The sequence below is a fragment of the Heterocephalus glaber genome, unplaced genomic scaffold (assembly GCF_053883595.1).
Source record: "Heterocephalus glaber isolate CG9 unplaced genomic scaffold, H.glaber_assembly_v1.0 deba00000546, whole genome shotgun sequence".
Classification (NCBI taxonomy): domain Eukaryota; kingdom Metazoa; phylum Chordata; class Mammalia; order Rodentia; family Bathyergidae; genus Heterocephalus; species Heterocephalus glaber.
The window spans coordinates 15,553,720-15,568,239 of record NW_028258147.1 but is presented as its reverse complement, the minus strand read 5'-3'; the positions used below and the strand labels follow the sequence as shown (position 1 = coordinate 15,568,239).

Sequence of the window (14,520 nt, the reverse complement as noted above, 5' to 3'; positions counted from 1 at the left end):
TCGTAAGGTAGAGGAAGTTGAGATCCTGAATAGTTCTATGTTTTTTTCTAAGGACCAATCTCTGAAAAAATGGAAGACTATCAAAAGAAGATAGTGACATGATTCTAAGTTCATTTAAAATATAAAATTCTACCCTGGCATGGTAGCATATTCTTGTAATCCTAGCATTCTAGGTGGCTGAGGCAGGAGGGTCACAATTTTGAGCAGAGCCCAAGCAACTTAGTGACTTAGCAAGATCCTGTCTCAAAATAATAAATAAAGAAAAAGGCCTGGGAATGTATCTTAAAGCAAAGGCTGTGGGTTCGATGCCTGATACAATAAATAAATAAATAAGTCATGCAGGTTGCAAAGGAAGAAAAAATCTGACACTACTTGGAGCTGACACTGTTGCATATAAAAGGGGTACAGTATTATATATACTGGAAGAAAGACAGTTTCTTTAATAAATTGTACTGGTAAACTGGCTATCCACATACAGAAGACTGAATCCAGACCCATATCTCTCACCATGTACTAACTAAAATAAAAACAATTAAAGAATTAAATGTTAAAACAGAAACAACCTGCTGGATGATAAAATACATAGAACTCTTGAAGACATAGACATAGGTAAGGACTTTCTGAACAAAACTCTAGTTGCACAGGAAAGATTACCAAGAATCAACACATGGAATCAAATCAAATTAAAAAGCTTCTGTACAGCAAAAGAAACGACCAACAGAGTGAAAGGCAACCTACAGGAGGAAAAACAATTTTGCATCTATTCCTTAGGCAGAGGACTAATATCTAGAATATTTTAAAAACTCAAAAAAGTTAGACCCCCCAAAATAAGAGACCCAAGAGAATATGGGCAAGTGAAATGAATAGACACTTCACAAAAGAAGTACAAATGGCCAATAAACACATAAGAGATGTTCAGCATGGCTGGTCATTAGAGAAATGCAAATTAAAAGAACACTGAGATTCCGTCTTACTTTAGGAAGAATGGCTATCATAAAGAAATCAAATAATAACAAATGCCACAGAGGCTACAGGGAAAAAGGAACCCATCTACATTATTAGTAGTAATGTAAACTTGTACAACCACTGTGAAAAACAGTGTGAAGATTTCTCATAAAACTAAAACTTGAAATTCTGTTTGACCCAGCTATTCCCCTCCTAGGTATTTTCTTGAAAGAATGAAGACATCATGTTACAGTGACACATACATACCCATGTTTATAGCGACATAATCATAATAGCTAAATCTTGGAAGAAGCCAATATGTTCATCAAAAGATGAATGGATAAAGAAAAAATGGCATTTTCACATAGTGGATTACTACTCTGCCATGAAGATAAACTTGAGTCATTTGTAGAAAAACGAATTTACCTGATACCATATTATTAGGTGAAAAAAATCAAACACTCAAGATTAAATAACACATGATTTCTCTTATATGAGAAACCCAAACTACAAATAAAGAGCAAAATAGCCAGGTGTGGTGGTGTATGCCTGAAATCCCTGCACTCAGGGAGGATGAGAAGGGAGGAAGGATCTCCATAAGTTCAAGGCCAGCCTGGACTACACAGTGAGTTCAAGGCAAGCCTGAACTACGAAGCAAGACGCTGTCTCAAAAAAAAAAAAAAAGGCAAAATAAAATATAATAGGAAGTAGGGAGAGGATCAAGGAATGAAGTGAGGGGGTTGAGAGGGAATGGAAAGGGGATGATAAAAGGAATTAAGATGTGTTATGTACATGTACTAACTCTACACAAAGAATGGAAACATTGTGTACTGCACACACGTACCAATAAAATAAACAGAAAAAGAAAACCCAAGAACTAATAAGAAAATTCAACAAAATTCAGGCTACAAGATCAATATACCAAAACAATTACATTTCTATGAACTGAAAAATGAGCACTTGGAAAGTAAGATTTTAAAAGATACAATACTATTCATAATTACTTGAAATATAATATTTACAGGTAAATCAAGAAAACATGTATATAGTTGCTCTGGTGTGAGAAACTGAAAGTGTAAATAAGGATCAAAAGGCACAATAGATAATGTGAAATAGGAAGAAAAGGTCCAAAAGGGAAGGGGAACTGGGAGGGATTGGGGAAAGGAAAGAAGGGAATGGAATTAATATGAGAAAATGAAAAAATGGAAACAAAGTCTTTGTAAACAGGGAGGGGTGGAGGGGTTGAAGGGAGGGCAGGGGAATGGCGAAAAAATAAGAACCAAGATAGACTATGTAAAGGTACAAATTTCCAATGATGAATGTCATTATATTGTATACCTAAAATGTACCAATAAAAGTAATTTAAAAAACATGCATAGCATCTGTGTCTTGAAAATTACAAACTGCTGATGAAATAAGAGTATTAAATAAACAGGGAAAGACCTAATATAGTAAATGTATCAATTCATCTCACTGATTTATAAGTGTAATATAATTCCTGTTCAAATCACAGTATGATTTTTAAAAGACATACAAGTTTATTCTAAAATGGATATGGAAAGGTATGTGCCTACAATATGAAAACAACTTTGAAAAAAATTAAATAGAAATATGTCCAAATGATTTCTTTTTAAAAAGTACAAAAGAAACACAATATAGGAGTGCTAGCCTTTTCAAAAAATGGTCCTGGTGCAAATGAATCCATACAGGCGCACACACACACACACACACACACACACACACAAAGGAAAAAAAAGAGAAATGAACCTTGATCTCAACCTTAGACATTACACAAAATTTAATTCAAAGTAGATTTTGAACTTAATTTTGATCTAAAACTATAAAATATTTAGGTAACATAGAAAAAAATCTTTGAGACATAGGGCTGTCTAGAAAAACTTCTTAGATTTGATGCCCATATGAGGAAAAAATGATAAATTAGCCATTATCAGAATTAAAACTTAGCAAAAGACCAGTGAAAAAGATGAAAAGACAAACTACAGACTAGGAAAAAATACTTGCAAACAACATATCTGACACAGGAAAATTATTTAGAATATATAAAGAGCTCTCAAAAAATCAACATGAAAAACAATTCATTTAAAAATAGGCAAAGACAAAGAACACACATTTACTGAAGAATATATACAGATGGCAAATATGCAAATAAAAATGTGTTCACTAAAGTTAGTCATTATAGAATTGCAAAATAAAACCACAATGAAATATCACTACTGTCAAAGAGAAAGCAGGACAGACATTTCAGTGGTAAGGCCAGATGTCAACCACTAGTTTACTACTGAAATAGGGAAAAGAGTCTAGAATAACTGAACTCAAGTTCAACGTACAGAGAGAGGACTGAACATTTTAACGGAAAAGGGACTAGGGAGGGGGTCTGGTAGAGACTCAGTAGAGTCAGGGGAGTAAAACATTACAAAAATCAGGAGGGGACTGGTCTACACGAAAGCCACCTGGGTTTGTTACTGATGCCAATTGAAGTTGGGCTCCTACTTTGAGGTGCTGGCTGAAACAAATTCTTTTGGCAGACCAGTTTTCTCAGGCAAGACAATCTTAAAAATGTTATACTATACAATTCCTTTCAGATAACATTCTTGAATTGATAACTTATAGAGACCGGAATAGATTAGTGGTTGATAGGAATTTGGGGAGCGGGGAGGGAAGCTGTTGTGGCCATCAACAGTGATCCTTGTGATGGAATGTTCTCTATGTTTACTGTGATCCTAGTCACAAAAACGTAAATGTGATACAAATGGATAATTACAGACACAAATTAGTGTTTGTAAACCAGGCGGAACTTGAATAAGTTCAGTGGATTGTATCTGTGTGGTCTGAATGTTCCTGTCTATACACTTGTTCATACGACAACATTTAGTCACCAATGTGACAATATTAGGAGTGTGACCTCTGGAAGGTGTGACAATATTAGGGGTGTCATCGTTTGGAGGGTGGTTAGGTCCTGAGGGTTGATTAGATCAGCACCTCCATGACTGGGGTCAGTGCCCTTATAAAAGATACTCCAGAGAGCTGCCTTCCCATTCTTGAATGTGTGAAGGTGCTAGAAGGTGCCATCTCTGAACCAGAAAGCAAGTCCCCACGAAACACTGATGCTGCTGTCCCTTTGATTTTGGATTTCTCAGCCTGCAGGTTGTGAGAAACAAATACTCTGTTGTTTAAAAGCCACTCAGTTTTTGGTATTTTGTCACAGAAGTTTAAAAAGTTCCAAAAGACAAGGAACACACATTTTACTGAGGATATATATTGATGGCAAATATGGACTGAGAGAGCATCAGTGTCAACTTCCTGGTTGCGATTTCACACTTAAAATATGCAAAATGTTACTTTTAGGGGAAACTAGATGATAGATAGAAACAATCTATTATTTCTCACAAACTCCATGTGAATCTATAATTACTTCAAAATAGTATTTAGAAAAATCACTACCGGTACAGTGTAAAGATAGATTGGTAACGAGGGTCCTTGGATAAGTGTATTTGTTTGCTTGGGGGAAGTAGTGAACAACAAAATGACCACCAGATTTCTTTCTTGGACTTTGCTGAGCAGAAGATAAAAGAGGAGGGGTAATTAATGGAGAACAAGAGTGACGAATTCAATTTTGATCTTGCTGAGTTTGTTCTCCATGCAATCAACCAGGCAGAGCATATAAAATGAGAATCCAAAAGAAGAGAGTAGAAATCTTTGGGCACGGGAGGCATATACAATGTTCTGCTGGATTTTGGATATCTAATCTGTACATAATATTTCAAAGCATGAATGAATATTAAAATACTACATTCGTGTGCAAATCAGGACAAGGGAATTTTTTAAATTCAGAGGCAAGAGAAAATATATGTAAATATCTGTCAGAATTCCATGTGCCAGCCAGATAAAATGAATTGTATTAGCATTATGCATTAAAGCAAAAAAGGAATTAATATTGAGTACCTTCAGTGTGCTAAGTACTACATCAGCATTCAGAAGAATCATGTTTAATCCATACAAAAGGCCTAAAACAGTTTTATTTCATTATCTACGATTTCCAGTCATAGACTTTATTTTCTAAATGAAGAAAGACAATAATTTGGGGGGGGAGTAGAATTTGAATTTAGATGTGTGTAGGTTCTAGGCACACATCTTTCTACCATAACAAGCAGCTTGTCAGGATGGCAGGAAGGTAGATAACCTTTGTGAAACTGTAGATATTCTGTCCTTTGTTATTTGGGAATTTTGTGGAGTTTAACTTCTACTTTTATATTTTTAAGTACTAGAAGGGAATTTTAGGCTCTAGGCTGCTTGACCCATCTTCATAGGGTAGCATGCAATTCAGTATTAATGGATCTCTGTTCTCTAGTTGCCATGCTCAGCCCCTGCCATGTGTCACCTACTTCTCTGGATTAGGAATGGGTTCATTTTATTATATTATTTGAGAGGTAATTCCCTCCTTTCTATTTTCCAGTTAGCGTGTTTGTACATTTCTTTCCAGGTATATAGGCTGCATAGATTTGTTAAGGTGTCTTTAGTTCTGTGTCCTCAAACTAATAGAGCATTAGATCCAACTTCATTAACCTACACTAGGTTTCCTAAACATCTACACCTATAAGCAAAAAACAAAACCCCCAAGCTACCTTTCTTCATCTCTGTACATTAAAAGGGTTATTTTTTTCTCCTTATCTATTTTTCTATGCACTATATTTTTCAGTTCCTATCTTTTGTTTAAGGTATCTCATTTACAAATTTTGAGGTGGACACATCATGTCTCTGAACACTAGGGCTTGAAAGTTAATTTCTATACAGTGCAGAGTCCACTTTACAAATCAAGGACAGTCAAACTAAGACACTGAAAATTAAACCAGGTTTATATTCTCAAACAACATAGATCTAGCCTTACTTTTTCCAAAAGTATTAATTATGATGCATGCTGCTGCTGATTCAGTAATCTAGATTTAATTTTCAAAGGCATTTTTAACAGGAAACTTCACATCAGATTTCACATCCATCAAAATGCAGATTCAACACTGCATAGTACATTTCATATAAACTCTAAAGAAGTGGCAGCAAGGGTTTTAAGAATGTTTATGTGATCGGATTTTCTGTTGAATCAGTTAATTTTTTGATCCTTCACCTTTTCAAGAGTCAAACCTTTGGTTTAAATCGAACTTCTCGCCATCCACGCCATCTAGTGGTTTTAAATGTCATATGCTTGGTTTTTAAAGACAATTCCTAATGGGGGGGGGGGGTATACACGACATACAAAACGGTTAGCCGTGACAATTTTCCAGACCCTCTCTCCACCTCACTTACCCCTCACACGGACACCTTTACCTATTTTCAGCATTTTAGATATGCGTTGAGATGAGCAGAGAGGATGAAAGGTACCCACACTCTCCGAGACGCACGCCCCTTGACGCTGACATTTAGAATAGGGTTCTAAATTCTCCTGTCATTCGCAAAGGACAGGAAAAGGAGTTGTGACAAGACCTGGACAGAGGAGACTGCTTGACTTCTTATCAAGTTAGACAGATGTCATAGTCACCCCAGCAACGTTAACATCTGTCTTGGAAAAAAATTTTTTTTTAAAAAGAAAGAAAGGAAAAAAGCACTTAAAAATTCCGCCGCGGAGCTTTGCGGGTCTTGCGATCTAGTCGCCCCCAGAAGACAACCAATTCCTGCGCTTTCCGCTCCGCTCACCCTCCTTCCCAGCTTCTCGAGTCTTTTCATTTGTTTGGTTTTTTGCCCCCCTTTCCCACGCTCGCCTTGAACCCGGACTCGGGAGGCAGAAGCAAGGCACCGGTTCCCTCGCTCCTCGCCTGCACCAAACCACCGCAGCCGAGAGCGTGAAGCTTCCCTTTGTTCCTCCGAGGCTCGCTCTCCTCCCGGGCCGAACCACCTGGATGCTCTCCCTTGGTGACATTTTGCGCCGGGGCTGGTGGGTGGCTGGGGTGGAGCGAGAGGAGCCCTAGGGGGCGGGGGCGGAGAAAGGTCAAGCCTAGGGAAAGGGAGGAGACGCCTCTCCTAACCTGCGTGGCGGGGCGTGCGCGCGGTTATTTATTTTCTCCTTATTTATTGATTGCACGAACAGAGCGGCACGGGGAGCTCGGGGAGATGCAGGACCACCCACTGGCGGCGGGGAAGCAGCGAGCAGCCCTCCCGCGCCCCCGCGCCGCCGAGCGCCTCCTGCCTCAGCGTTCGGACGAGAGCCCGCGCCGGCCCCGGCCCCGGCCGCTCCGCGCCGCCGCCGCCCTCCCTGCCGCCCCGCAGCCCCGCAGCTCCAAGCCGCACCGCGCCGGCCCCAGCCAACGCGGCCGCGCAGTTTAAGTTGGCAGGAGCGAGTGCCCTGGGTCCTCGCCTCCCCCGCACCTTTTGAACTTGTTGCTGTCACTCGGCTCGCCGGCGCCTGGCTTTTGGAAGGTGAAAAGGAGGAGGGACGGCTCGGAGGGATGGGGGAAGGGGAGGAAGAGCTCGCTTGAGCTTTATTTATGCTCCCTCGGCGGCGTGTCGGATCCGGCGGCTCGCGAGCTGCTTTCTCGCCTTTTCCTTTTCCGGGTGCACGGCAAGGAGAAAGTCTCTATGCAACTCAGCCTCCGGCGCGCACTTTGCCAGGTACGTACCGCGGGCGAGGCGCGTTCTGCGCGGTGGCAGATGTTGCTGCCAACAAGGCGACGGCGCCTGCCGGTTCCCGGGCTCTGCGACTGTCACACTGCACCTGAGCTGAACTTGAAAAGAGAGTGAAGGAAGGGTGACTGGGCGAACGCTTGTGGCAGACACAGAGGGTTGGTAGACGAGGGGGAGGAGGATCTATATTCACGCCCCCCGCCGTGCCCACGGCCCCTGGCACCCAGTTTCAGCAAAGACTGGAGAAGTCGAGGCGGCAGCCGCACTCCGGGGGATCCGGGGCAGGGGCTGTGACCGCGTCTCGGAAGCCACAACAGGTCGCCGCCGTCTTGAGACTCCGTTGGCGGGAAGGGCTACTTGGAAAGGGAAGGTTTGAAAGAGAAAAAAGGGAAGAGGGAAGGTTTCCCTGATTCTCCAAAGGGATACCACTGGGTGACTCTTCTCTTTCCTACTCCATATTCTGACCCCATATCACTCAGACTGAGGGGAGAAATCGCAGACACCTGTTTGAAGAGACTGCTGCCTCTGAAGTCACCTGTGTGCTTATTTGTGTCAGGAGGTGGCCTGGTCTAACTGCTGGCAGAGGTCTGGTTAGGTCTATCGAGAGTGATTGTTTTTAGAACACTACTTTTTGTTAAAATTCTGTGAGGGACACTTGCCCTTGTGGGAACTGTGACTTCACCAGGAAGTCTACCTTGGAGCAAGGTCGATCCCCCAGAACCACGGTCCTCTGTTCTTGTCCGACGTGAGAGGAAGTGGGTGACCGTGCCTCTGGCTGGCCCGGAAGGCCCTGACTGTGAGCGTCTCCACCGCACGTCAGCATGGCGGCCGGTGTGGCAGCTTGGCTTCCCTTCGCCAGGGCGGCAGCCATTGGGTGGATGCCTGTGGCCTCGGGGCCCATGCCTGCTCCCCCGAGGCAGGAGCGGAAAAGGACTCAGGACGCTCTCATCGTGCTGAATGTGAGTGGCACCCGGTTCCAGACATGGCAGGACACCCTGGAACGGTACCCAGACACGCTGCTGGGCAGTTCTGAGAGGGACTTCTTCTACCATCCGGAGACTCAGCAGTATTTCTTTGACCGTGACCCAGACATTTTTCGCCACATCCTGAATTTCTACCGTACTGGGAAACTCCACTATCCCCGCCACGAATGCATCTCTGCTTATGATGAAGAATTGGCCTTCTTTGGCCTCATCCCAGAAATTATTGGCGACTGCTGTTATGAGGAGTACAAGGACCGCAGACGAGAGAACGCTGAGCGTCTACAGGACGACGCAGACACGGACACCACGGGAGAGAGCGCTCTGCCCACTATGACTGCTCGGCAGAGGGTCTGGAGGGCCTTTGAGAACCCTCACACCAGCACCATGGCCCTGGTGTTCTACTATGTGACAGGGTTCTTCATTGCCGTCTCAGTCATCGCCAATGTGGTAGAAACAGTGCCATGTGGGTCTAGCCCAGGCCACATTAAAGAGCTGCCCTGTGGAGAGCGGTATGCAGTGGCTTTCTTCTGCTTGGACACTGCCTGTGTCATGATCTTCACAGTTGAGTACTTGCTTCGCCTGGCTGCAGCACCTAGTCGTTATCGTTTTGTGCGCAGTGTCATGAGTATCATCGATGTGGTGGCCATCCTGCCTTATTACATTGGGCTGGTGATGACAGATAATGAGGATGTCAGTGGAGCCTTTGTCACACTCCGAGTCTTTCGAGTCTTCAGAATCTTTAAATTTTCCCGCCACTCTCAAGGCCTGCGCATCCTAGGGTACACTCTGAAGAGCTGTGCTTCGGAATTGGGCTTCTTGCTCTTTTCACTCACCATGGCTATCATCATCTTTGCTACAGTTATGTTCTACGCTGAGAAGGGGTCTTCAGCCAGCAAGTTCACCAGCATCCCTGCAGCATTTTGGTACACCATCGTCACCATGACAACTTTAGGGTAGGTGCCATGAAGGGAAATGGGATGGAGGTTGGATATGGGTGAGTTGATTGTGGGCCTGTTAAGGTTTCACGATGCTTCAGAGGAACTAAGTTTTTTCTCCTTCCTAAACGGATTCAGGAAAATATCTAAATTTGGAAAAAAACCATTTTTTGATCTGTGAAATGGGTTTGACAAAGAGAATGAAAAATTGGTAATCACAGGCAAATATTAAGTATTGGTTTCTAAATACACAAAGAAATTTAAGAATTCTTGAATATAGGAAAATATGAAAGTATATGTATGAATCCATAAAAATATAATGACATGGAAAAACAAAATTTATGCCCTAATTAACACATGAATATGTTCACAGAACAGTGTATTGAGATGTCTAGAAAGTGCCTCAATGCATTCAAATGACAAGTTTTTATGGATATTTGAAGTATTATTTCTCCATTGATATTTAGGGCATGCATTTTTTTCTCTAATAACCACGATTCTTATTTTACAACCTTACAAAAGATAGAGTACAGATATCAAAGAATTTTATAATAAATATGCACATAATCACATGTATGTAGTTTTATTATGGCTGACAGGCTATGTTCTAGGATATCAGGACTGAAACTGATCAACTCAACAAAATGAACTGTTACAATGTTTAAAAGTCTAGGTTTACAGCTTCAATAAAAGAAGCATATGACTGTCATCCTTACATTTTTTTCAGAAGGTACAGATGCCATCAGTCCACACCTGTTAAGTATACTTAGTATCATATAGAACAATATCTGGTGAGATTGATGGTCAGCACGGGCAGGTTGCATTATAGTATTTTTTCCTTTTAGAATTCTTTTGTGCATTATTTTATTTGGGGGTATGAACTTTTATAACAAATGGAACATATTTCAAATTCATGCTTTTTTAAGAGCTGGACTTATAGGGCTAGAATTAAGATTTTTTTAGATGGTAGAGTAAAAGAAAGGTGTCAAATATTGAAGAATATTAATTGAATTGCAGAAAATTAGCATTTTACATATTAGTGAATCTAGTGAAATAAAATGGTTAGACCCTTTTAATTTTATGAGTTCTTAGATAAGCCAGGGATGATGTTAATGCCCTTCAGCTTTATTCTACTTTTCTTGCATAAGTAATCAGCTCAATGAGGATTTGGTAATGGCTGTAAGAAAAAAGTTATTCCCAAGGCTGCTTTTTAAATTTTGTGTTTCTGGCTAATTTAATGACTTCTTTGGTTTGTGGTTTAAGTCAATTTAATTTTATTAGACATATTTTGTTGATCAAAATTTCTCATGTTGTCATGTGGCCAAGTAATGCAATATTTTTATGTGAGGACATTTTTGGCTAAATTAACTAAGAAGGTATGATAAAGTAAAATCAAATGCTTATGATTTTGATTTAGTCTCATGTATTTTTGAAGACCTATTGGTATATTAAAAAATGAACTATTGAGATCCATATCCTGTGGCCTATATTTCCTTTTTATCCAGTTGGTAATTTTATAACATCTTAAGAACATACAGAACACTTTAGGATTTTAGGAGGTTATTCTTTATCAAAGAGGCTTTGTTTATTTTTGTCTTGTTGTCTTTGTGACATTTGAAATTATTATTATAGGACAAATAGGTAGGACAAATTACTATCATGATTTCAAGTTAGAAGTACAACTGAATTAAAAAACTATAAATGAAGAGGTATTAAAAAGACATACACTTAAAAGCTTGGTGCATATTGCAGTATATTTTGTGAGGTCTCAGTGAGTCATTTTAACGTTATCTACTATCTAGATGATTGTAAGTATTACAACCATGAATATTAATGAGCTGCTGATTTCATCTATTTAAGACTTCTATTCTAGATTTGAGAAATGAATACTATTTTAACATTAGTTTCCTGAAATGACTAACAGTTTTTATTTTATTTTGAAATTTAAGGAAAAAATGAGGAAATATTAGTCATCAGTGACACTTTTTTTATATAATGTTTATAAGGATCTACTTTCTGAAATGATTTAGGGAACTGATTCATAATGCCTGGATAAAATCTAAATAATGAATTTAGTGCAACATGTTTTATAGGTAAGTCCATCATATGGGTTAAATATGTACACTTTCATAGAATTTTGAACCAAATTGGAAGTTACTTTTAACTTACATTTCACTGAGGTGAAACATTTTAATTTTCAGGAAATTAAACTAATTAATGATTTTGATTCAATACAGCAGTCATACTTTTAAGGTGTAGAAATGTTGACATAATCAAAATGGGACTGTGTCGACTTTCAACAAAGTGTATACTTTATATAATATAGCAGAGTTTCTTAGGAAAATGTCTTCAGTTTTTCATCGAAATATATTTATAGTGCATTTTAATTTCCTGGAGAAATAGTTCTTAAAAAAACTCCTTTTGCTGTCTTATCTTTGGTTGCATTGTGTTTCTGCAGCATTACTTAAGAATAGAAAATACTCAACAAAAGCCAGTGCCTGACTTTATCTTTTATGCTGTAATTTTAGAGAATGAAGTATGAAGTATAAACTTTTTAGGAAATCTGCAGTAGTTTTAGTTAACATCAAGCTCTGTCTGCTAGGTGATCAAGAGTGCTTTATTATACTTTCTGAGCTCTTTTTATGTGGATATTATTTTTAATGAAGATAACATTCATCAGTTAATGAAAATGGAAATAAAAATGTGATCCTAAACAATGGTTATCAAAAGTTCCAGCTTATAGAAACATTATCTACATGAGAAGACATAACCAAGAGCATTGTCACTGAGGACTGGTAGAACCACTTGCTACTTTTTACATCATTTTAGATCATATCTACTTGGTTTTTTGATCTGAAGAAGGAAGAAGTGGGTCTATCTACTTTTGTTTATTTTTGTTTTCCTGAAATATCAAATAGGTCATTAGACTATAAGTTGACCATGTTTATTTTGTAAGTTATTATTTACCCTACTAGTAAAATGAGTGTTTTAAAACTCAGTGTTAAGGCTACCGTCTTTCTTATTAACGTAGAAAACATCAAAAACACAAGGTTAAAAATGCATTGGAAGAGAGAATGCCAGAAATGTGTTTTAAAGCAGTGTGTAGATTGAGTGGTCATGTGGATCTGTACCTTCATCCCAAACTTTCTTTCTGAATATATTCATTGATTTTCACAGGACCCTGTTTAGCCTTTTATCCCCTCACCTCCCCCATTCCCATCTGATTACCCTCTACAACTGCATTGGTAAAAAAACAACTTGGCATGGCTCTTTTGTCCTAAAGGCTTTTAGAAGATAATATCCAGTTGATATTTGTCATTCAAGTGGTAGTACTTACCTGCTGCTAAATTTAAGAAATTTCTAAATGTTCAGAACTAATAACCAAAAACTATTTAAAAATTTATTCTGTAGGCTGACACTTCAATTTACCATTTTACCTCACACAGCATGACCTGGGAATAGAAGTGGTGTCATCTGGCACATTAAAATCATTTGAGTTGTTATTATTATTTTAGGCAATATTTTTGTTCTTAGTCATAATTACTAATCATTTAGATGATTTTTTTAAGAAAGAGATTATGTTGCTCATAACATAAAACTTAACTTCAGAAATGTTGCCACTATAGTTCATATCACTTCTTTAATTTTAAAAACAAGTTGTTTTTCTCAAAGTTTCAGTATGGGAAAGAAAGCTGCTATGTGGCATTTCGGTAAAGTTCATGTTTAGAATGAAATTTTGTGATTTTTTTTACTAGACAAATCATATTGTGATATGGTTTATATTTTTAAAGTAGCTTAGAGAAATATGATATGTGTCCCTTCTTCAGAATTGAATGTAACCAGTTCTTAAAGGCCCTCATTTTGTTTTAGTCCTCATTTGAATTAGAAACAGTATTTGACGAGGTACTTTAAAAATGTGTATATTTACTTGGCATCTTAAACTTAGGCATTTGCTTTCTTGCCAAACAGATGTATGTTAGAAAGAAATACTATGTATTCTCTCAACATGGTGTCCTAGAGAAGGGGACAATTCTGAATCTCAGTGGGTCTGCTATGCTGTTCCATTGTCTTTTTAGTTTCCTTTTAGACTACTGATTGACTTTGTCTTACACTTACTTTGTTTTATAGTTACATCATTTATTTGTGAATTTTTCTTCCCATTATATTTGTCTTTGAATATGAATCACTGATGTTGAGATTTCTTATTACCTGATTGCTTAATTACTAGTGGGAGACAACTTACTATTTGTAAAAACATATTATTTTATATATGCAGGAATTGTACCTATACAGTTAAATAGAAGCTGTTTATCCCATTAATAGAGTGCATTTCTCTCCTAGTTCTACACTCTGTGGCTCATTTTTCTGCATTCCTTAATATCACCACTACCTTTGTCTGTATTCACACAGCATTGGGATTTACCATGCTGATGCCGGTTGATATAACACAACCTTGTGTTCTCATCCAATGACCTTTTTAGGCCCTTTGTGAACAAACTACTTAATGGGACCTGGCCTAATGGAAAAAAATAAATCAATTATTTTGCCTTAATTACCTAAAAAGCTTTGGCCTGTGAGTTGTTGAAAATGTACAATTTAACTTCTCTTTCACTGAAAGAACAAGAATGATAAAAAGAACATTCAGGGCAATGGAAGTATTATTTTTCCTCAGAGCTGTAATAATGGATTTACTCCCATTTCCCCACTCTCCATATGTCTCCTATTGTTTTTTGAGCAAAAGTATATAGATATAAATAAGCATTGTTCTCCCAGTAGCTTTGGCCACTATATTTGGTGATGTTGGATTTCGTCTCGTATTGAAAAGAAACCCAGGGGTAAAAACCATCTCTTCATTTCTGCACAGGTTTGCCTGGGTCTTTGGTAGGCTCCCCTTGAATGTTTTGCCCTTTAGTTTTCTCCTTGGAGAGCCAGCCTTCACACTGACCTTCTCCATGAAGCCTTCTTAGTCTCCCAAGCTTCCATCATTCTAGCTGTAATTACAGTGGGTGTTAGTTAAGTGCTATTCT

The 14,520-nt window shown here is 38.9% G+C and overlaps 1 protein-coding gene and 1 long non-coding RNA gene across 2 annotated transcripts in view; one reads left to right on the top strand and one right to left on the bottom strand.

Annotated features, from left to right (window-relative positions):
* LOC147829632 (uncharacterized) overlaps window positions 1-7,461 on the bottom strand; it is a 32,035-nt gene extending 24,574 nt beyond the window's left edge. The window contains exon 1 of the long non-coding RNA XR_015448637.1: window positions 7,321-7,461. This is a non-coding gene — a long non-coding RNA (uncharacterized LOC147829632). The remainder of the gene's footprint in view (window positions 1-7,320) is intronic.
* A 409-nt stretch (window positions 7,462-7,870) lies between these two features.
* The window catches only part of Kcnd2 (potassium voltage-gated channel subfamily D member 2), a 535,819-nt gene continuing 529,169 nt past the window's right edge, over window positions 7,871-14,520 (top strand). Inside the window, exon 1 of the mRNA XM_004856458.3 lies at window positions 7,871-9,511. Within this exon, the coding sequence (XP_004856515.1) occupies window positions 8,397-9,511 (1,115 nt within the window). The 5' untranslated portion in view covers window positions 7,871-8,396. The remainder of the gene's footprint in view (window positions 9,512-14,520) is intronic.